Here is a 24418-nt window from a genome sequence, read left to right as displayed (position 1 = left end):
TAGTTCACTAGATAATCAATCAATTCACGTTATTAGGCTAAACTTAAACGTAAACAACCCAAGTATTAGTCCCTGCCATCTTCGTGTTCAATCCTAACTTCTGTATTAAATTTGTTGGGAATATAAATTGTGATTGATATAGGTGACCCGACAAAACTCGCATCAGTTGTCCTCATTCCCTAGTGGTATCTGTAATACCCGAATATTGTGGAACCCATATAAGAGACCTTGGGATGTGTGAGAGGCCATTTGGGTTAAGGAATGACCCTACAGTGGACTTAGTGGAGCGTTTGATGGACCTAGTGAAGGTACACTAGACCTAGTAAAGCCTAGACTAGACCTAGTGGAGGTACAGTGGACCGAGTAGAGAGCTTACTTGATCGAGTGGCTGGCACTCGGCCGAATGGAGGAGCACTCGACCAAGTGGACTCGGCACTCGACCGAGTGCCACTGATCAGTACCCGATAACACCTAATTTTGGGATCTTATCTTATCTTATCTAAACCATTTCATTCTTCTTCTTTCTCACTCCAAATCCTCTCCCTCTCTTCAAAACCCTCACAAATACCTCCTTATAGGATTCAAGCCTGGATTAGGGGATTGCTCATCTTGTCCTTCTTTTCTTCCACCTTGTAAGTTGAGATCTACCTTTCTCTCATTAGTATGAACCCTAACTTTTGGGGGTTTTCTTTGGGTTAAGTAATTAGTAATTATAATATGTAATATGGGTAATTAATGGGTTATAATAAGGGGTTTTGTAGTGTATAATAGTGTAGGATGTATTTGTGATAGTGTTATGTGATTTTTATAGGATGAGACGATTTCATGAGACGGAATCGGGTCGGATTCAAGTAGTTTGTGAAGACTTGCAAAAAGGTAGGTTTATCTTACTCGATTTCAATAATGTGTGTACATATTTGTGTGTCTTTTACATCCTTTGCATATTATGATTCGTATTGCATCACATGGTAGTATTTGGGGATCTTGGTGAGTCTCTTATGTTATCCGAATGCATTATAACATGATATTGGTTTATGATGACTCAAGGAGTCGGGATATTTGAGGAATATATGTTCATGGCATGTTTGAAAAGTGTGTCTCATAATTATTCTTATTTGAGATATTGTGTTGCATATTATATCTTGCTGTTGTCGTATATGTTGAGGATGTGGTTGTTGTTGAGGAGACGTAAGACGGTTGGGAGATCGTCTTACGCTTGAGTCGCCCCTTGGAGCTTCCCACTCCAAGAGGGATGTGCACATTAATGACTTGAGTACGGAGGGACTCTTGTGGTGGAGGCATGACGTCTGCCCGGCGATCCGATTGGCTTCCGGTCCCGGTACCATGGGCGTGTCCCGAGTACCTATTTGTCAGGGATGGTGTCGTAGGCATGTCCCTGGCACCGATGGTTGTGGGTACGTCTGGGCGTGTCTCGATACCGGCGTGGTGATTGTATAATAATGTCTTGTTCTCGTCATTGGCATGTTGCATATATATATATATATATATATATATATATATATATATATATATATATATATATATATATATATATATATATATATATATATATATATTGTGTCGTGTCTTATGTATTTATTGAAACTGGCGTGTTTGGGTTGTGTGTAAATTATGACCTATTTCCGGTGTGGCCCGTGTCGATCCATATGATATTTCCGATCATATGGGGAGCAGGTTGAGTACAGGTTGTTTTTGTGTCACGTGGGAGACGGGACGAGCTTTGCACTTGGAGCCGTGTATCACTTCATTAGAAGAGTATAATAGTCATAAGTTGTATCATTTCTTTATTTATTCATTCATGGTTATGTAATCCACTAAATACTTTATTTATATTAATTGTTTCTTAATTGTAACTCCGATTCACCGCCTCAGGAAACCGAGATGGTAACATCCTCCCATTACCTTGTCCAGGAAAGAGGAGGGTGTTACAAAGTGGTATCAGAGAGACGATTTTAAAACCTTAATCAATGAACCAAAATGAACCTAGGTGTGTCTAATAAATTGAACCCGATATTAGTACAATAAGAGGTCGGTTTTGGATGAGTAGGCGCCCTCATATGAAAACTAGTGCCTATTGTCTCGGTTGGTCACTACGCGGGTGATTATAAGTATGGGTGAACGTTATTTGGAATGTTGTGTGATTACATGTGTGTATGATTATTGTTAAGTTTCTTGCATGATATACTTGTTCAAATGATGGGTGACCATGTATGGAAGTTTGATGCTTGGATTAATGTATGTAGCATGTTTTGGAAATGATTAACATGTGTTAGTATGAGGACAATAATCCCGTTCTTCGGATTCATATTGCATGTTAGTTGAGTGCTTGTTAGTGTTATCGATAGTGTATGATTAGTAATAGATGTCGGTAGAGTAGCTACTAGTACTAAGGTAGTGTATCAAAGGCAGTAAGTAGGATGACATATGGACTAACTCGGGTGAGTCATTGATAACCGGTGGATTCTCGAATCTTCACTTTATGTTGCAGGGACATCATCGTTCTAATTTGATCGGAAATTGCAAGTCGTAAGCAATCACTCTAACGAGTGCGAGTCAACACTAGGCCGAGTACAGTGCACTCGACCGAGTAGACCAAGTTCCAGAATCTGGAAACTTTCTGGAAATTGGAGTACTCGACCGAGTGAACTCGGCCACTTGGTAGTGGTATTAAACTCGTCGTCAAAGCTACCAACCAGAACAATATTTATAACTTCACAAACTACTCTTAGCAAAGAGGCAAGTAAAGGTCGGATCCCAAGGGACGGGTATTGATGTAGGATTTTCAATTGTAAATGGTCGTGTTTTAGGGTGTCACAATTTGGGGTTGAGAAAGGAGATCAACTAAAACTAATCAACAATGAAAACAAAGCAAAGTAAATAAATGCAGATGTAAACAATTGATTAAAAGCACTAGGGTGTCATGGGTGCATAGGGGATTCATGGGAGTTGATCATACAAACATATTCTCAAATTATAAGCAAGCAATTATTATTGTGATGGGATCGAGTTGGTGTATAAGCTTACAATCCCTAGGAAGGTTTGGGTCCCGGAGCGGAATCGGTTAAGATTGTGCAATACCTATAAGTCGACTTAATTCTTCCTATTCAACTATATGCATGGTCTAATGAGGCTTGAGTTGGTGTATAAGCTTACAAGCCTCATTGAAAGGATAAGTGATGGATAAAAAAATGCAAGGATTCATAGGCTCGCATTTCATCAAACATAACATGTGCATAAGTTGAAATCACAACAAGCAAGCAAATAAATTATGAAAGCATATTAGATTAAGCATGAATCATTCCCCATGTTGGTTTTCCCTAATTCCCCATTAATACTAGCTATGGGACTACTCACTCATTATCAAATTCAACATGCTAATAAGATTGTCAATCAAACTAACAAGGCTAAACATGATGAACAAATGGAAGTAATTAACAATAATTAAAACAAGGGTTAAGAGAATTATACGTATGGAGATTCCAAAATAATAATGCAAAGAATAATAAAAGTACTTGATGATTGATGGAAGGTTGTCAATCTCCCAAATAAACCCAAATAATCTTCTAATTACCCAAAATAAATGAAGAACAATAGAGAAATTAAGGAATGATTAAGATATAATTAATATTGATAAATTCTATTACAACTAATTTGAGAGTGTTAAGATGAGATTAGTATGAGATTAAGAGATGATTAAGAGATGATTAAGGGGTGGTGCTAATCTAGGTAGTACAATGGGGTATTTATACTAAAGATTAGGTATATAAATTAGGGTTACTAAGGGCTTAAATGACTATTAAGACCCTAATAAAAGTTGAGGAAATGCTCCTCTTGAAGGAAATGAGCATATCCGTGTTGCTAGTCCTGCCGATCCGTGCGTCTTGAGCTGTGGCACAGGCTCTCTGACCTTCGATCCGCTCGGATTGGCTGGGAGACGCTCGGCTCCCTGTGCTAAGATCCGCTCGTCTTGGACTAAAGATGCTCGGATGGTGTTGAAAGGAGACGCCCGGATCGTGTCTGATCCACTCAGATCCCTGGGCAGTCAGCTACTCTTATTTTCTTCCTCCACAATCCGCAAAGATCATTTCGGGGATGCAAGGATCCTTTCATCATTGCCCAATTCACTTTATTATCTACTTAGGCCTTCTAGTGTTGTCTTCTCTTTGATGCTCGGTCATTAGGTGTGATCCATTTAGCTCCATTTCTCCATGTAAATGCAAGGTTAGCACTACTTTCCTACCAAGGGGACAAAACCTCAAAAAATATGCAAAATGGGAAACTAAAGATAGTAAATGACCCAATTATGCACTATAAAGCATGGGAACGAGGTTAATTCGAGGATTAAATGTGCTCAAGTATGAGTCACATCAAACATCCCCAAACCGAACCTTTGCTCGTCCCGACTAAATAGGTGACTACAATTAGGACCTTTATTAAAACTAACCTACTAATATAGCCGATGTGAGACAATTAGCGGGTCTTACTCCGCCCCTTCAACTCACAACAAGACAACCATGAGGTATGATGCCTTCTTGCAAGGCAAGGTGGGGCTTGCCAAAATGGCGATACATCCAAGCATTAAGCACACAAAAACAAGAAATGGATGCATCTACAAAAATGAATAGCCACTTTCCTCATCTAAGTGGCGGAAATTATCTACAAAGGAAGCAATCTAAGGGTACACACTCCATTATAGATACAGTTTCTTCAAGCTACTAAGCCTAAGAGGATACCAATAAATCTGACACGTCAGTCGTATACCTGTCAAAAATACCAACTTGCTCTAACTAATATAGCTAGGGAAGTCGGGTCGATCTCCACAGGTAGATGGGAAGATGTCAGCTTTGTCTAAGTTCGTCTCGGTAACCAAATTGGGGGGTTTTAAATGATTGATTCTAAACTAATGGAAGTAAGGAAAAGAGCAAAGCAGAGAAAATAAGGAAGAAAAACAGGGGTAAATCAGATAAAAGAGAGAAATATGCTAGAAATCGGTCTACCGTGGCAGTTACACTATCGGATCAACTGAGTCGATTAAATTATTGATAAGAAGAGCGAGGTCGTCACCTTTCGGTCCTTAAACCTACGATTATACCCTTTCGGTCTCTAATCGCCCTAGGGCCTTCCTAACTTAGCTTTCGCCCTAATTAGGTGTCACCTATTGTAATTAAGCAAGCCTTCCCTTCCAATCTTTCGATCCAGGTCGGGGGTAACTAATTAATCGGTCTCCTGCATGTATTCATTCAACCTAAACACAATTATATTGCTTAATACAATTCTTGTCGCAAATCTAATCTAATCATATCGATCCTAACATGTTTCTACCACGGTTTCCCTAATCCTAACATATTAAAGGAATTAGCTACGCCTCATCATCGAATTAACAATAACAACATGTAAATGATTAACACTAAACATTATAGCAAACTAATAAAAATCGAATAAGGTAGAGATGAAATAATAGGGAAGAACAACAACACAATAACAATAATAATTATAATTAAAATATTAAAGAAGAATGATAGTACCAATCGTAATCCAATTTGGAGTAGCAAAAGTATAGAGTAAAAATGTATATATGAATCCAGAGTGTCGAGCAGAAGGGAGAGAGCCGAGAGAAGAGAGAGGAGTTACGTTGTTCACCCCTTCAGTCTTATACGAAAAATATCCATCTAAACCTAATCTATGGACTAATTACAAAAGCCCATACGAAATTAGGCGGAAAATAAACAATAGCAGGATAAACCACTCGATCGAGTGGAATTAAACCACTCGATCGAGTGGAATTAAACCACTCGATCGAGTACTTCTCGCAATGTCTTATCTTGTATAAACTTGAACTGCTCGATCGAGCAACTTGGAGCATATAAAGCATTCGATCGAGTAATAAATCACTCGATCGAGCTGTTTAAGCACGTAAAACCTTGAAATACTTCCCGAATCCAGCTCATGCGTCTTCCAAATGTTAGATTTCCAAGCTCCGGCTCCTCGTTCTCCACAAATGCATGCAAATGGGACAAATTAAGGCTCGATTTAGCTCCTCTTTGGTTAATTCCTGCAAATTACATAAAACGAACCAAAGTAGAATATTCGGGGGTATTTGTAGCTAGATGCTACATAAAAAGTACAGAAATGCGTGTAAAAATGAGGTAAAAACCTTATATAAAATACACGCATCAAATCTCCCCAAACCAAACCTTTGCTTGTCCCCAAGCAAAAATGAATGCAACTAAGAAAGAATAGTGGAACGGGACCAACGTATCAGCTACAAATCACCCACCAAAACCAATTTAATGCAACAAAATGACAAAGTGGCAAATGAGAAATGCAAACGAGTTAAACGAATGTTCCAAACTTACTGAACCGTCGACCTTGCAAGGTTCAAAAGATATCGGACTCTCACGGGTCGCTCGTCACTCAAAATTAGGCACAAGGTGAGTATATATGTGAAAGATAGACAGATGTAAAGACACTCACCTAACTCGACCTATAAGAACATGCATGCAGTTAACATGAATAAAGTCTCTACAACCATACATATGCATTCCAACCATACTAGTGACCAAGACACATGCCGAGGACTTACATTTGGGTAAGCGAGGTAATGGGTAAGAAGGGGCTAAAATGAATTTGGATATGTGGGCTTAATAGCCAGGCTAGAAACAACGAATCCAAATATAACTGCATCCCGTCTTCATACTCAATATAACAAAATAAAACAGTGCAAATTCCATGCACTAAATTCACTAAACACCAATACTTGTCAACTCCCCATAAAGTATAGATAGAACATGGGAGTGAAAATCATTATACAATTTCTTTTTTCTTATCCATATGATTTTTCTTTCTTTTTCTTATTTCCATTTTCCGTTCTCTTTTTTTTTTCTTTTTCGTTTCATTTTTTTTCAACAATTCTTTTTCTTTCATTCCCTTCAAATCTTCCACCATCTTCTGAAATCAGATAGAATAACCATATTGCAATAAAACATTCCAACAACTACTCGTCACTAGCTCGGCTAGGGTAGGAAGTATTATAGACAATAGCTAATAGGACAAAAAGGCAATTTGGCTATGTGAGGCTCATGGGTAGAATGAAATAGAAGGGAACTGCCTCTTCTAACATGTGTCACCATCCACAGACCGAATGCATACAGGTATTAAGGAGACTAGACTCATGCTTATGCAAATTAATGTTACATGCCTTAAAGAGAGTACTACTCACATCCTAAATGAAACCGGTCATGAATGTCACCAGTTTATAAAGCTCTAACCTCAGAATGTAATGTAGCTTGCCGATATGATGAATCAAGTCTATTCGTTCAGATAAGAGAGAAACAAAAACTCGTAGATCATGCACATAATCATGCCCACTAAATGTCAAGAATATGCAAGGCTCAAGTAAGGACTCAATGTAGCGTCAAAGTTCAAACGTTCCGACTCAAATTAAACATGAAAATTTTTGAAAATTTTTGAATTTTATGAATTAATTGAAACAACAATGCATGCGAAAATAAATAAACGTGCAGACGAAAATGCAAGAAAAACATGCAGACACAGATATGGATGCATACCTCCCCAAACCAAACCGTACAATGCCCTCATTGTACCAAAAATAGGGAAAGAAATGCAAACTGAAAAGCAAAGGAGAAGTGGAGTCGGAAAACTTACAAAACGTCATAAAGAGGGACCTCCCCAAACCGACCATGAACATGGGAGGTCAAAGAATGTCAAGCAGTAGCTCAATAGACGCAAAACAGCCGCTGGAAGACGAAATTGCTCGATCGAGCAACTTGGAATGGCTCGATCGAGTAAACTGGAATATGGAAGGACTCGATCGAGTAGAAAACCAGTCGATCGAGTAAACGCGATTTCTGCTTTGGTCGATCGAGTAGGAATATCACTCGATCGAGTGAAAATTACCCCAAAAAGCGCTCGATCGAGCAGAAAACCACTCGATCGAGTGAAGCAACCTGCAGAATACGCATTTCAAAGCAAGAAAAGCATAAAAAAAAGTTCGTAAAACAGCGTCTAAAGTTCAACATAAAGCTAAAGAAAAATAAAAAGTTCAACAAAAGTACAAATAAACAGTCCGGGCTGCCTCCCGGAGAGCGCTGGTTTATGAGGTCCCGCACGACCTTTCTGGCATCAATTAACTGGCGCGTCTAGCTCGTCAAAGTACAAGACTTCAACACGATTGTCTGCTTCATTCCCCGGCAACGGCGCCAAAATTTGACACGGTCGTCGTATACCTGTCAAAAATACCAACTGGCTCTAACTCATATAGCTAGGGAAGTCGGGTCGATCTCCACAGGGAGATGGGAAGATGTCAGCTTTGTCTAAGTTCATCTCGCGGTAATGCTTAACATATTGGCCATTCACCTTGAACCTATGACCTTCGGAATCTTCGAGCTCCACGGATCCAAATTTGGTAACAGATGTCACCGTATAAGGACCACTCTACCTGGACTTCAGCTTGCCAGGAAACAATCTCAATCGGGCATTAAACAGCAGCACCTTTTGCCCTACGTGGAACTCTCGAGATAGAATTCTCTTGTCATGCCATCTCTTCGTCTTTTCTTTATAAATGCGCGAGCTATCATAGGCATTAAGCCTAAATTCTTCCAACTCATCTAGCTGCAAAAGACGATTTGACCACACAACTTAGAATCAAAGTTATGCTCACGAATTGCCCACCAGGCCTTACATTCCAAATCAACAGGTAAGTGACATGATTTCCCATAAACTAACCTATAAGGTGATGCACCAATTGGTGTCTTAAAGGCAGTTCTGTAAGCCCATAATGTGTCCGCTAACTTAAGACTCCAGTCCTTCCGTGATTTAGAAACTACCTTAGACAAGATCTCTTTCAACTCGCGGTTAGAGACCTCAACCTGACCACTAGTTTGGGGATGATACCCCAAACCACGCCGGTGTTGGACACCGACTTTAGACAGAATAGAAGTTAGTTTCTTCTCCTTAAAGTGCATTCCCCCATCACTAATGACGACCCTAGGGACACCAAATCGAGGAAATATGACCTTTTTGAACATTTTTATCACGGTCTTAGCATCACAATAGGGTGAAGCAATTGCCTCAACCCATTTGGACACATAATCTACATCCACTAAAATGTACCTGTTACCTTTACTAGACGGGAATGGTCCTTGGAAATCAATGCCCCAGACATCGAAAACCTCAACATCTAAGATGCCGTTTTGTGGCATCTCATGTCTCTTTGAAATGTTCCCTGATCGTTGGCAAGCATCACAAGCTGAAACAAAAGACTTAGCATCAGCAAACAAAGAAGGCCAGAAAAAACCAGACTGAAGTACCTTAGCCACGGTGCGCGATGGATCGTGGTGACCACCATAGGAAGAGGAGTGACAGCCTTCTAGGACTACTTTGGCCTCCCACTGCGGAATACACCGTCTGTAGAGACCGTCTGCACATTCCTTAAACAAATAAGGGTCATCCGAAATCGCTTAGCGTTATACGTAAAACGCTTCCTCTCTGGCGATGAGAAAGGTCAGGCGGCAGCTTGCCACTGACAACGAAGTTAGCTATATCTGCATACCAAGGTTCTTGGTTAACAATAGATGATATAAGAGCAATTAAAGTATCATCAGGGAAAGAGTCATCAATAGGTAAAGAATCTTCCCCATCTTGTCGCATCAGTCGCGATAAGTGATCAGCTACAACGTTCTCAGCTCCTTTCTTATCCTTGATCTGCAAATCAAACTCCTGAAGAAGGAGTATCCATCTCAATAGCCGTGGTTTAGCCTCCTTCTTAGCAAGAAGATGCCTCAAAGCTGCATGGTCAGTAAAAACAGTAACTTCTGACCCAACTAAATAAGAACGAAACTTCTCTAAGGCATCAACTACAGCTAGCAGCTCTTTTTCAGTGGTAGTGTACTTCACTTGAGCCTCATCCAGAGTTCGGCTCGCATAGTAAATCGCGTTCAAAGCTTTGTCTTTCCTTTGGCCCAGCACCGCTCCTGCTAGTGCATAGTCACTGGCATCACACATTATCTCAAACGGCAAGTCCCAGTCGGGAGGCTGTATGATCGGCGCAGAGACTAAAGCCTGCTTTAACCTGTGAAAAGCAGAAAGACACTCATCAGTAAACACAAAAGGGGCATCCTTAAGTAGCAGCTGTGTAAGTGGTTTAGCAATTTTTGAGAAGTCCTTGATAAACCGGCGATAAAAGCCGGCGTGACCAAGGAAACTCCTCACCCCCTTCACATTAACAGGAGGTGGTAATTGCTGAATCACTTCCACCTTTGCTTTATCAACTTCTATTCCCCTATCGAAACTAAGTGCCCTAAGACAACTCCCTCGTTGACCATGAAGTGGCACTTCTCCCGATTAAGCATAAGATTAACCTTAATGCAACTATGCAACACTTTATCAAGGTTAGACAGACAGTTAGAAAAATCACTTCCATAAACACCGAAATCGTCCATGAAAACTTCCATAATAGACTCAATATACTCGAAAATATCCCATCATGCACCTTTGGAAGGTGGGGGGGCATTACATAAACCAAAAGGCATCTGCGATAAGCAAACACGCCCTGAGGACAAGTAAATGTAGTCTTAGCTTGATCGTCTGGGTGAATGGGGATCTGAAAGAACCCTGAATACCCGTCTAAATAGCAGAAAAATTTATGAGAAGCTAGCCTTTCTACCATTTGATCAATAAAAGGAAGGGGAAAGTGATCTTTCTTGGTGGCGGCATTAAGCTGTCTGTAATCTATACACATCCGCCAACCAGTCACTACTCGAGTAGGTATTAATTCATCCTTATCATTCTTAACTCCAGTTGTCCCTCCTTTCTTCGGGACCACCTGTACTGGACTCACCCATTTAGAATTGCCGACAGAATAAATAATACCTGCGTCTAGCAGCTTCATTACCTCAACCATCACAACATCTTGCATCTTCTGGTTCAGCCGACGCTGACCCTGTCTGCAAGGTTTGTAATCTTCCTCCAGCTCTATCCTGTGCATACAAACATCGGGACTAATCCCCTTGATGTCGTCCAGTGAATAACCCATTGCTTTCCTGTTTTTCTTAAGTACAGCTAACAGAGAAGTTAGCTGATCATTATCCAGCTTAGCACTAACAATGATTGGATATTGCTCTGTATCGTCTAAGAAAACATATTTTAGATGAGAGGGAAGAGGCTTACGTTCTGGTACCTTTACCTCAATGGAGCAAAGAGTGCTAATCATCTGTTCCACTTGCTCTCCCTCGCGCTCATCTAAATCATCAACAAGCAAATCCAACACAGCGTCATCGTCGTCTGGGCTATCTGCACACTCATCAAAAAGCATAAGAGCTTCTAGTGGGTCCTTTATAAAAGAACCCGACCAGAAGTCATAAATAGACTCGTTAATAATATCAACCGAATAGCAAGTATCCTCTATCATTGGTCGAGCCAAAGTACTAGGCATACTGAAAGTGATCGCGTCATCCCCTACTGCAAGAGTCAAACGCCCTTGTCTGACATCAATAATGTTGTTTGTACAAAGGAAAGGTCTTCCTAAGATAATTGGGGTCCGGATGTCCTCAGCTATATCTAAAATAATGAAATCAACTGGGATAAAGAGCTTGCCTATTTTCACAGGCACGTCCTCTAAGACACCTAAGGGCTTCCTAACAGATCTATCAGCCATCTGTAGGGTAATGTTAGTCACTTTAAAATGACTCATGTTCATTTTCTTGCAGACAGGAAGGGGCATGACGCTAACACTGGCTCCTAAATCACAAAGAGCCTGATCAATGACCACGTTGCCTATAATACAGGTAATAGAAAAGCTGCCCGGGTCTTTCATTTTAGGTGGACCCTTATTTAAAAGCAAATTACTAGACTCTTCCATAAATGAAATCGTCTCAAATTCACTTAAATTTCTCTTACGCGTCAAAATATCTTTCATAAACTTAGCGTAAGTAGGTACCTGAGTAACAAGTTCGGAAAAAGGGACAGTTACCTGAAGGTTCTTCACAACGTCCACAAACTTACCGTACTGTCGCTCGATCTTTGCGTCCTTCAGATGACCTGGGAAGGGCACTCTGGTAGTAATGAATGGACCCGTAACTTTCTCTTTACCTTTATCAATGCGTGACATCTCCATAGCAGGGGAAGATGACACGGTAGCGGAATTAGATAGTAAAATAGGATCTCCGCCACTTCTGGTACTCGATCGAGCACAATTACCACTCGATCGAGTGGTTTCACATTGCAATATACTCGATCGACCATTTTCCTTACTCGATCGAGTGATGTCCTTTTCTGATTTACTCGATCGAGGGTTTTCATCACTCGATCGAGTGAGTTCTTCAGCAAATTTAGTCGATCGAGTAAGAATATCACTCGATCGACCATCTCCAATTTCTGCACTGCTCGATCGACCATAATTATCACTCGATCGAGTGATGGGATGAATTAATTCACTCGATCGAGTTGATTTTTCACTCGATCGAGTGTCTGCATTGCACGCAGCTAGTAGTTCTTCTAAAAACTCATCTATATCATCCTCCGGGGCATCGTCAGCTATCAAAACCCCGTCTTCTAGTACTTTTGGCCCCTCTTGAGTAAGGCCAACTTGGAGATTCGTCACTCTAACTGGATTGCATGTCGGTGGATGTTGGGCTTGGTCTTTCGCGAGTGTTAACTGTGCGACTTGTTCTCTCAATTCCGCTATGACTGTTTCTTTCCTATTGCACTTCTCATCAAACTGTTGTGATATGCTCATCACAAAGGACTTTAATTCAGCAATTTCTTCATTTGCAGAAGGAGAAACCGGTTGCGGCGCTGGCGTAGAAGGAGTAGAGACATTCTTTATTTCTTCGTACAGCTGAGAAAAAGGAACTTCTTGCTTGTATTTATGGTAGGCAAGGACGCGCTCTACACTTTCCATGCACCCATTAGGGTCATGCCCTTCCGTGCCATATCTACCACATGGTTCTATATGCTCAGCAATCGAACAAACCTGTGAATTAGGTATTCTGGCAAATAGACTTATAAAGCAACGAATTCCTTGCAAAACTAATCAAAACTTTGCAGAAATGAGATCAGCCTCAAGGAATAAATTCCTTGAGACAAGAGACAAACTTAAGTAAAGCACAAAATTGCGACACCTCCCCGACAACGGCGCCAAAATTTGACACGTCAGTCGTATAGCTGTCAAAAATACCAACTTGCTCTAACTAATATAGCTAGGGAAGTCGGGTCGATCTCCACAGGGAGATGGGAAGATGTCAGCTTTGTCTAAGTTCGTCTCGGTAACCAAATTGGGGGGTTTTAAATGATTGATTCTAAACTAATGGAAGTAAGGAAAAGAGCAAAGCAGAGAAAATAAGGAAGAAAAACAGGGGTGAATCAGATAAAAGAGAGAAATATGCTAGGAATCGGTCTACCGTGGCAGTTACACTATCGGATCAACTGAGTTGATTAAATTATTGATAAGAAGAGCGAGGTCGTCACCTTTCGGTCCTTAAACCTACGATTATACCCTTTCGGTCTCTAATCGCCCTAGGGCCTTCCTAACTTAGCTTTCGCCCTAATTAGGTGTCACCTATTGTAATTAAGCAAGCCTTCCCTTCCAATCTTTCGATCCAGGTCGGGGGTAACTAATTAATCGATCTCCTGCATGCATTCATTCAACCTAAACACAATTATATTGCTTAATACAATTCTTGTCGCAAAGCTAATCTAATCATGTCGATCCTAACATGTTTCTACCACGGTTTCCCTAATCCTAACATATTAAAGGAATTAGCTACGCCTCATCATCGAATTAACAATAACAACATGTAAATGATTAACACTAAACATTATAGCAAACTAATAAAAATCGAATAAGGTAGAGATGAAATAATAGGGAAGAACAACAACACAATAACAATAATAATTATAATTAAAAGATTAAAGAAGAATGATAGTACCAATCGTAATCCAATTTCGAGTAGCAAAGTATAGAGTAAAAATGTATATATGAATCCAGAGTGTCGAGCAGAAGGGAGAGAGCCGAGAGAAGAGAGAGGAGTTACGTTGTTCACCCCTTCAGTCTTTTACGAAAAATATCCATCTAAACCTAATCTATGGACTAATTACAAAAGCCCATACGAAATTAGGCGGAAAATAAACAATAGCAGGATAAACCACTCGATTGAGTGGAATTAAACCACTCGATCGAGCAACTGAGCACAAAACCTCTCAATCGAGTGGAATTAAACCACTCGATCGAGTACTTTTCGCAATGTCTTATCTTGTATAAACTTGAACTGCTCGATCGAGCAACTTGGAGCATATAAAGCATTCGATCGAGTAATAAATCACTCGATCGAGCTGTTTAAGCACGTTAAACCTTGAAATACTTCCCGAATCCAGCTCACGCGTCTTCCAAATGTTAGATTTCCAAGCTCCGGCTCCTCGTTCTCCACAAATGCATGCAAATGGGACGAATTAAGGCTCGATTTAGCTCCTCTTTGGTTAATTCTTGCAAATTACATAAAACGAACCAAAGTAGAATATTCGGGGGTATTTGTAGCTAGATGTTACATAAAAAGTACAGAAATGCGTGTAAAAATGAGGTAAAAACCTTATATAAAATACACGCATCAAAATCACCTCCAAGTTGTGTCAAGCTAGGATACCTTTGTCCTCAATCGTTAAATGCTTTCATCAAGAGTAGACTCCTTATGGCGTTAGAAATACTCGAGGATTGCGGAATTCCCCTTCTTGCCTAGACAAGAAGAAGGGTCGTCCCCTCTCTACCATGCACAAAAGTGGATTCGATGGATAAAAGGGATCATTTGTATTTTGAGTTTCATATGGGAGTTTGCTTTTGTTGTTGTTATTCCCCCCAATTTCTGGCATTTGACATTTGAGAATAATTTCTTGTTGCCATTTCTTTGATGTTTGGCATTTCAATACTTGACAACTTTCAACTTTTTTTTGCATTTTCTTTTGAACATTTCACTACTACAAATACAGACAACTACAACGGCCCTTTAACAACGCTTATTCACGAAAATCATCAAAACACGTTGTAGAATTGATGCCGCGAATTTTACCAAACTTAATTACAACGGTTCTGTGTTGTTAACCGTTGTTATTGGTTTTAAAAACGGGTCATACTTGAAAAACCGTTGTTAATATAAAAACTAATAACAACGGTTGAATCTGTAATACATTTTAACCATTGTTAATAATTTGGCGCAAAATTAGTGAAAAGTAATCACAACGGTTATATTAGAACCCGTTTTTAATACTTTTTAACAACGGTTGTAGACTCAATAACCGTTGTTATTAATGTTATGAAAATCTTAAGAACAACAGATTGCTTTATTCTGCTATACGCTACAAAACACAAACACAAGCTAATACTGCTACTATATCATCCTCCATTCCTCCCTGATCGTCTCTCTGTCTTCATCTCCGTCACTGTTGTCACCGTCTTCTCTCCCTCATCGTGTTTATCAATCAGGTATATATATATGTTTCTTAGCAACGCTTATAGATATAGGATTTTTTGGGTTATTATCTAATTTGTTGATAATTTAGCTTAATTACTTTCCTGAATTTCGTTTATTTGTTTGCCTATTATTGTATTTTCTGAATTAGTTGCCTATTATTACGAATGTAGAATAATGACTCGAACTTTGATGATTGATGCAAATATGAGTGACCGCAACTATAAGGATGGTTTAGCTGAATTTTAAGAATTCGTTTCGAACAATTTGAAAGGTTCTTCTAGTATTGCATGTCCTTGTGAAAGATGTGGTAATATTAGCTATATGGCTTTTCCGGACGTTAAAATACACCTAGAAAAGTGGAGATTTAGTCGATCCTATACACGTTGGATTTTTCATGGGGAATCATTAGAGGAAGAGAATAACTCTGAAGAAGATAATGTTGAGGTACACGAAAGGCTAACTGATGATCCTAAGTTTGCCGAGTTTTTTGAGTTGGAAGAGTTGGAAGTAGAGAAGTTGAATGTTGGGTCTAAAGATAATGAAGAGAATGATGATGAGTCGATTGCTTTTGAAGATGTAGGTGATGACACTAGTAATTGGGATGACCTTAACAACATGTATGAGAAGTTGTGTGAGTCTGAAGCACCTCTGTATCCTGGTTGTAAGTTCACAAAAATGTCGGCTGTGGTGAAGTTGTATATTATCAAGGGGGCAAATGGGGTGAGTGACACGTGTTTCACTAGTTTTTTAGCCTTGATAAAGGAGTTGCTTTCTGATGGTAATGTTCTACCTGTTAAGACATATGAGGTGAAAAAACTAATAAGAGGAGTGGGTATGAAATATGAGAAAATACATGCATGTCCAAATAATTGCATATTGTATCGGAAATTATATCAAAACTTAACCAATTGCCCTAAATGTTTGGAGTGGCGTTATAAGGATAAGGAAGGGATGCCGGCTAAGGTGTTGTGGTATTTTCCATTGATACCAAGAGTCATAAGGATTTATGCGAATCCCGATGATTCAAAAATGTTAACTTGGCATGAAACAGTAAGAATAAATGATGGAAAGCTAAGACACCCGGCAGATGGTATGCAATGGAAATCATTCGACGCTAAGTATCCCGAGTTCGGCAATGAACCTAGAAACTTACGTCTAGCGCTGTCCACTGATGGAATGAACCCACACGGAAACATGAGTACCCAACATAGTACTTGGCCAGTAGTGTTGGCTATTTATAACTTACCTCCATATGTGTGCATGAAAAGAAAGTATTTGATGTTGTCGTTGTTAATTTCCGGCCCTAAACAACCTGGAAATGATATAGATGTATATTTGGAACCTCTTCTAGATGATTTGCGATTGTTGTGGGATAGTGGGATAAAAGTATTTGATGCATATAAGAAGGAAACTTTCAATTTGAGAGCGATGTTATTGTGTACAATATCTGACTATCCGGCTTATGGCGACCTTTCTGGGCACACAGTTCATGGGAAAGAGGCTTGTCCATTGTGTGGGGAGGATATCAAGTCTGAATACTTGAAGTCTTCTCGTAACTATGTGTATATGGGAAATAGGAGGTTCTTATATCATGACCATTGTTATCGCAAGATGCAGAAAGCATTCAATGGAAGACAAGAACTTCGTCAACCTCCTAGAATTTTGAGTGGGCATGAAGTTTATCAGAAAGTAAAGCATATTGAGATAGATTATGGGAAGAAGAGCGGCTCTAAATTGTCTACTCGTGGGTATAAGAAAAGATCCATATTTTTGATAAACTTCCATATTGGCACGACTGGAGGTCGAGGCATTGCCTCGATTTCATGCACATTGAGAAAAATGTCTGTGATAATATTATCAATACCCTTCTGAATTTTCCTGGTAAAACAAAGGATAACGCCGCAGCTAGGGAAGATATGAAAATGATGGGTATTAGGCTAGAGTTGGCACCAAAGAAGAGAGGTAATCGTACATTTTTACCGCCAGCAGCTTATACCCTTTCATGGAATGAGAAAAAAGAGTTCTGTGCATGCTTGAATGGAATTAAAGTGCCACATGGTTATTCGTCGAACATCAAAAGCCTAGTATCGATGCAAGACCTAAAACTCACCGGGTTAAAGTCACATGATTGCCACACTTTGATGCAACAATTACTACCTGTGGCTATTCGTTCCATTTTACCTGAAAAGGTAAGATATGCTATAACTAGATTATGTCTCTTCTTCCAGTCCATATGCGAGAAAGTCATCGATCCCGATGACGCGGATTCATTGCAGGACCTCGTTGTAACCTCTCTTTGTCAGTTGGAAATGTATTTTCCACCCTCTTTGTTCACTATCATGATTCATCTGACCATTCACTTAGTTAGGGAGATTTTGTACCTTGGGCCCGTGTACTTGAGATACCAGTATCCTTTCGAAAGATTGATGGAAGTCTACAAGGACTATACATCTAATCGGTATCGTCCGGAAGGTTGTATTGCTGAACGCGTTATTTTAGACGAAGCTCTTTCATATTGTTACGCTCATCTCTCCCCTGAGGAGTTGATTGGCGTTCCTAAGAATCGTCATAGTGACTGGATGACCGGAAAAGGTATTAGGGGCCGGGTTGAAAAAATTGTGACACGTGAAATGTTGCATTTAGCACATACGTATGTGCTAAACAACGAAGATGAGGTGCAACCTTATATTCAACAACACAAAGATGAGCTTAAATACGATCACCCAAACAAGACCGAGAAGTGGATTGCAAACGAGCATACGGAGACGTTTGCAGAGTGGTTTAGAAATATTGTCTTAGAGTGTACGAATCAAACTGGTGATGACATCTCTCCTAGGTTACTACGTCTTGGTTTAGTTCCAAATACCAGGGTCACCTTTTACAACAGTTTTGCCATTAATGGATATACTTTTTACACCCGCGAGCAAGATGAGTTGATCACAATGCAAAATAGTGGTATGAGTTCTGAATTTGAGGCAATGCACTTTGCTACTTCAAAAGATAAAAAGCCTATTTGGGGAAATGCCTTTTTTTTTGGAAAATGTAAGCTTCTCATTGAAAAATATAATTGTCCCTTACAACATTACTTTCAATACAAATCATCATGCTTTCAACATCAATTAGCAAGCTAAACGGTACCTAGGCAGACTGCAAGTAATGCACCCAATCTAAGACTCGTCTATTCTGAGACTGGATTACACAATTGTTAAGTCTATGCTGCACCTCCATTTTGATCATCCTACAGAGGACTATAGGCCTGATAACACACCCTTCAATCCTACACTTATTCCTGCTGAACCATACATGAGCCAGAATGCTTGCTAAAATCATAGCTATGATCTTCTTCCTGCTAATTTCAGGCGTTCTCCACTTTACCCACCAATGAATACATTCAGTGACAGGTAATTGCAGTAAGCACCAATCAGAAATTAATTGAAGGCAGCTTCTGCTATAATAACAGTCAAAGAACAAGTGACTGTGACTCTCCTCTGCATCACCACACAAGAAACAACAATTAACAGTTGTAATGTTCATCTTGATAAGCCTATCCTGAGTTAAAAGTCTCTGCTGAGCAACAAGCCACACCATGAAACTATGCTAAGGGGAAAATGCCTTTATTATGGTGTTATTCAAGAAATATTGGTACTAGATTACATTGATTTCATAATGCCTTTGTTTCAATGTAACTAGGTTGATAACAACCTCCATTGTGTCCGAAAGGATAAGATGGGATTTACGTTGGCCAATCTGGGTAAGGTTGGCAATAATAAGGATGATCCTTTCATAATGGCATCCTAAGCTAAACAAGTGTTCTATGTCACCGATCCTATGGATAAGAAGTGGTACATTGTCTTGTCTATAAGGAGTAGAAGGAGTAGTCCATCCGATAATGGTGATGATGATCAGGATGTCGTTTTTGAGGGAATGGATCACACTACCACTGTATCTTATTTCGACGATGTTGACACTGATCATGAGGACACTGAAAGTATCTATATGCGTGATGACCATGGTGAAGGTATTTGGGTTAACGAAGAAACTATGACATCCAAGAAACGTCCCCGATCCTGAGATGGTTCATCAGGACACAGTGATATGGACGACCAACATTTTGAGTCATTTTCAGACCAATAATTTGATGGTTTAATTTATTGGTAAATCAATAATGGTCATTGTTAAATAAAAATTCCCAAATTTGCATGGCATGGTAAATCCTGTAGCTTAGATATGCAGTATGCATGCATGCTGGTGTTGTCTTATTTTATTGATCTTATTATTAGATGTGGATGCTGGTGTTGAAATTGCTGAACAATGTTGCAGTATATGGTGATTCTGCTATTACAGTATGTATTGTTACAGGTTTGGACTGTAGTGGAATTACAGTAATTTTTTTAAAAAAAAGGTTCAACAATAACAACGGTTATATTTAAATTACCCGTTGTTAATACTTTCAACAACGGTTATAGTTACATTACCCGTTGTTATTACAATCAACAACGGTTATAGTTACATTACCCGTTGTTATTACTTACAACAACGGTTGTAGTACCCCTACCCGTTGTCATTGATTTTTTTGACATATTTCATTTTGGCGCAAATTTGGTGAAAATATATTACAAAGGGTATATTTTAACCGTTGTAATAAAGTTTTGACAACGGTTGACTTTTATTGACCCGTTGTTATTAACATATAACAACGGTTTTGCTTTGAGCACCCGTTGTTAATAGTTTGTCTTAATAAAAAACTAATTTACAAACATATACAGCATACCACACAAACACACACAACACTTGTTCAACCGTTGGTATCCTGAGTTTATTCTTCTCTCTTCATCGCTTTCTACATTCTCGTTGCCGGCCGTCACCCAGTTTCCAACGCCCAGATTCCGTTGCCTTCCCTTATCATCATGCTCGTTCTCTTTATCATCATCATCATCATCAGGTATGTTCACTTTAATTTTGTGTTTCGTCATTAGGGTTTTAAGACGATCATCTTTTTTCTTTTTCATGCATCTGTTTGTTTTTCGTCTTCTTTGTTATCTTTATCATCCCGCATCATCTACTTCACTCCTCTTATTAGGGTTTAGGATTTTAGAAGCTCAATATGTTGTTTTAAATTTTCATTCCTATTAGGGTTTAGGGTTTTAGATAATACTTTGCATGTACGTTGTTAAGTTGTTCATTTCCTATATCATTCATATTTGGGTTTTAGGATTATCATGGGTGAAAAACGGAAAAGAAGTCAAAAGAATAATAAGCCTGGGGATAATAAGCCTGGTGAGAGGGGTGCTACGAAGTGCCAGAAAGCCCTTGCAGCTATAGCCGCTAAAGACCCGATGAAAATAACATGGAGCTCGAAGGGTTTCCCTCTTTTGGTCCAAATGCGGGTTATTTATCCAGTTGGATTGGATGTTGCACAAGACAGTTTGTGCCTATCCATTTAGATGACATTAGAAATTTGAATCCAAAATTGGCGGAGTTATACTTGGCTCGTGTAAAGGAAGCCTTTATTATACCCGATGAATGCCATGATAAGTATTTAATGCATAAGGCAGCGGATGTCCTAAGGCAGTGAAAGTGTGACGTTGCTAGGGATTGGTTGTATGTGGACAAGGCAACGGGGGAGATGCGTAAGAACCCACCGGGAGACAATAAGTGTCCCACCATCAGTCAGGAACAATGGGTTCTTTTCAAAGAGATGAGAACTACTGAGAAGGTTCAGGTTAAATATCCTCGCCTTTTAACGATTTACCTATCATTTTTTTAATTATTGAGTCATTTATATAATCTTTTTATTATCTCATCTACTTGCGCTTTTATATAATTATTTGAAGGCCGTTAGCAGAAGAAATCGTGCTAACATTTCATGCAAGAAGGGGAAATGGTATGGTTCTCGAGGCGGTTACAGAAAGATAGAAGAGAACCTCGTAAGTAGCATGCATTTTTCCCCTGTGAGACTTTATTTTTTTAATCACACTTGGACTTGCATTGATACACATTTACATGTATAAATGTTACCATGTTAATGTGTAGGTGACAAAGGGAGTGACCAACTTGGATCGGCATGTAACTTATAAAGAAGGGCACACGCCTAAAGGATCCCGGTCGCGTGACAAATATGATGAGGAAGTGTTGGCCAACATAGTAAGCATTATTTTATTAAGACGTGTTTATTACTAACTTTATTATTTTAGTCACAAATATAATTTGAAGTTTATTTAATATATTATAGGACAACGTATTGAAGGAGGTAGAAGAAGGGAAATTCACTCCTAATGGTCGTAATGACGTTCTTGCTAGAGAGATTGGCCGACCCGAACATCCAGGTCGATTGAGGGGTGTCCCGTTACAGGTTGGAGTAACGAAATATTATGGGACAACTGCCCCGATAAAGAAGAAAAGGAAGACTAAGTCTGAGAAGGCTGACATGGTACCATTTATTCTATTATTTTCATCTAAGTTCAATTCACATGTTATTGTTGGGATAAAAATTGCTGAAACATTACATTCTTGGCATTGTGACTTGATTAATGGCATCCGTACTACTAAAGTTGAATCTTTGGAGGCAAGCTTTCCGAAGAAGAAGTGAAGATGATGGAGGATGTCATTTATAAAGGGGGTAATAAGGTACAACAGATTGGTCAAGAGGCCGCTACTACCTTGGCAATACATGAGAAGGAAGTATCGGTCAACGAGATTCAGAAAGATCAGGTACCCAATGCTTCTGAAGTTGTAACAACTAAAGCCGATCAGGTACCTAATACTTCCTTATTTTTGTTTTATTTTTTTTTGGGTAAGATCAGGGGATGTGTTCCCTGCCAGCTCTAATGCTATAACTTCTGACATTGAGCCATTGGTTAATTTTATTAGGTAAATAATGGGTCTGAAAAGGAGATGCAACTTGAGAAGACGGCTGATGAAAAACAGCATACATCTGTTGGGAAATGTGTCCTCCGACAATAATGCGATCACGACTGTTGATCATGATGATCACATGTTTAAATCTCATTATAAAGAATACAATTGGGAAGTAATATTGTTACTGTCAACTGGTCAACATATATCGGTAATGATTGGCTAACTAGAGTTTGACATTACTGTCGTATGACGGTGGTGATCAGTTGACCCCCTAGGTCATACCTATAGGGCAACACTCTTAATTGATTATTTAATTAATCGTATAATGTTACGAGTTAATTAAATTACTTGAAAATTGACGGACGATTTTGGAAGTAAAAATTTACGTATCGTATTGAAATGTGATTAAATAAGGTACGGTCTGAGTAATTGAATCGTATCATTACTCGGATGAAATTATTGTTTAAAGAAACAATCGGAATTGAATGAATTATTATAAATACAATCTTTTGTGATTTATAAATGGTAAAATTTTTGGTACAAGTAATTATGAAATTACTAAGTCGATTTTTGTATGTGACGTATTTTTAATAATACGTTGATTTTTAATATGTTAAAAAATACATAACAAATTTATGACACATATGACATGTGACATATTGACAATTGACAAAAATAATATGGATTCCATATTATCCATATGGACCGAAATAATAAGAGGAGGATTAAGCTAATTAATTGTTTAATTTAGTGGTAAACATAATGATTGTTTACTTTAGTAGCCATGCAACCCTATTATGCTTTGTGAAGACAAATCCATGCATGCATTGGCTCCCCTTAATCCCTCCTCCCACCCGGTTTTCCACTAAGAAAGGCAAAGGTTTTTGCCTTATATTTTTCTAATACACTACATTCATTTGGTGTGTATCATTATTCATTCTCACTTTCACTTATCTAAACAAGTTTTAGAGAGATAAAAAGCTTCCATTTTCTCCTCAAATAAACCGAAATATTCAAAGTGTTACAAAATATTTTTGGTTCAATTTTCTTCAAATTAATATTGTACTAGCTTCTATAATATTAATTTTATTAAGGGTTAGCTTTGGGTATTATTCCTAAGGAGAGATCCTACACTTGGATCTTGGTTCTTCCATAAAGGGAAAGCTTAAGAACAAAAGAAAAGGAGATTTCTTTTGTGCCCATAAAACCGAAATCACCAATGTAAGAACATGATTTCTCCTCTATTTTTATCATTTGTTTGCATGCATAAAATCCATGTTTAATTTTATGACAAATTAATTTTAACATATATGAGTATGTTAGTGTGTATATAGATCTACATTTCCTTCAATCGGTATCAAGAGCCACGGTTGTTTGCATGCAAATCGGTTAAAAGTTTTTCCGAGTTATAAGAATAACATATAAAACTTGTAAAATTTGTGTTATTATGAGATATCACGAAATTAATCCATGCATGTTAATATTTCTGGTCCTAAATTGTTTTAGGATATTTTGGTTAATTTTACGGATTTTTATTGTTCATATAATACAATAATGGCATTTAAATATGATTTTATGAGTAAAAATGTCATTTTTGGTCTAAAATTAGCTATACTTCGATTTTTACTTTGATTTTTGGATATGTTGTCACATATATTATTTTGAGATAACCTGTAAATTTTCATAATTTTTGGACTTGTTATGCTCGAAAAATGGATTTTTCATTATTAAATTCGGATTTAGGTGAAAAATAGGTTAATATGAGTTAAATTTCGAATCTGGTCATAGAAAACTAATATGTTGTCACATGAAATTTTACAAGATGTGTGTAAAATAATTGGCTATAAAGAAGTCTTTTTGCATGATTTATGGATTTTGGAAGAAAAATAGCATAAATAGTGACATTATTAGTGAAAAATTAATAAAACATAATCTATGACTTAGGAAAAACGTCTAATATTGCATTTTATTATATTTTTCAGATCTAAAATTGAAAAGTTAATGAATATAATTTTCCCATGTTTTTATGATTATTTTATTAAAAATCGATAAAACGCAAC

The 24418-nt window shown here is 38.5% G+C and overlaps 1 protein-coding gene across 1 annotated transcript; it reads right to left on the bottom strand.

The window, feature by feature from the left end:
- Nucleotides 1-18638: 18638 nt before the first annotated feature.
- LOC141601625 (uncharacterized) lies at nt 18639-19088 on the bottom strand. Its single transcript, XM_074421919.1, has one exon. It carries the CDS (start codon nt 19086-19088, stop codon nt 18639-18641), a length of 450 nt encoding a protein of 149 aa, XP_074278020.1.
- Between the last annotated feature and the right edge of the window lie 5330 nt (nt 19089-24418).

The sequence above is a fragment of the Silene latifolia genome, chromosome 9, assembly GCF_048544455.1.
Source record: "Silene latifolia isolate original U9 population chromosome 9, ASM4854445v1, whole genome shotgun sequence".
In the NCBI taxonomy this organism is placed as follows: Eukaryota; Viridiplantae; Streptophyta; class Magnoliopsida; order Caryophyllales; family Caryophyllaceae; genus Silene; species Silene latifolia.
This window is presented reverse-complemented; position numbering and strand designations above follow the sequence as displayed.

Coding starts and splice junctions, on each gene's coding strand:
- LOC141601625 (XM_074421919.1), bottom strand. CDS start 19,088: ATGGTGTGGCTTGTTGCTCAGCAGAGACTTTTAACTCAGGATAGGCTT.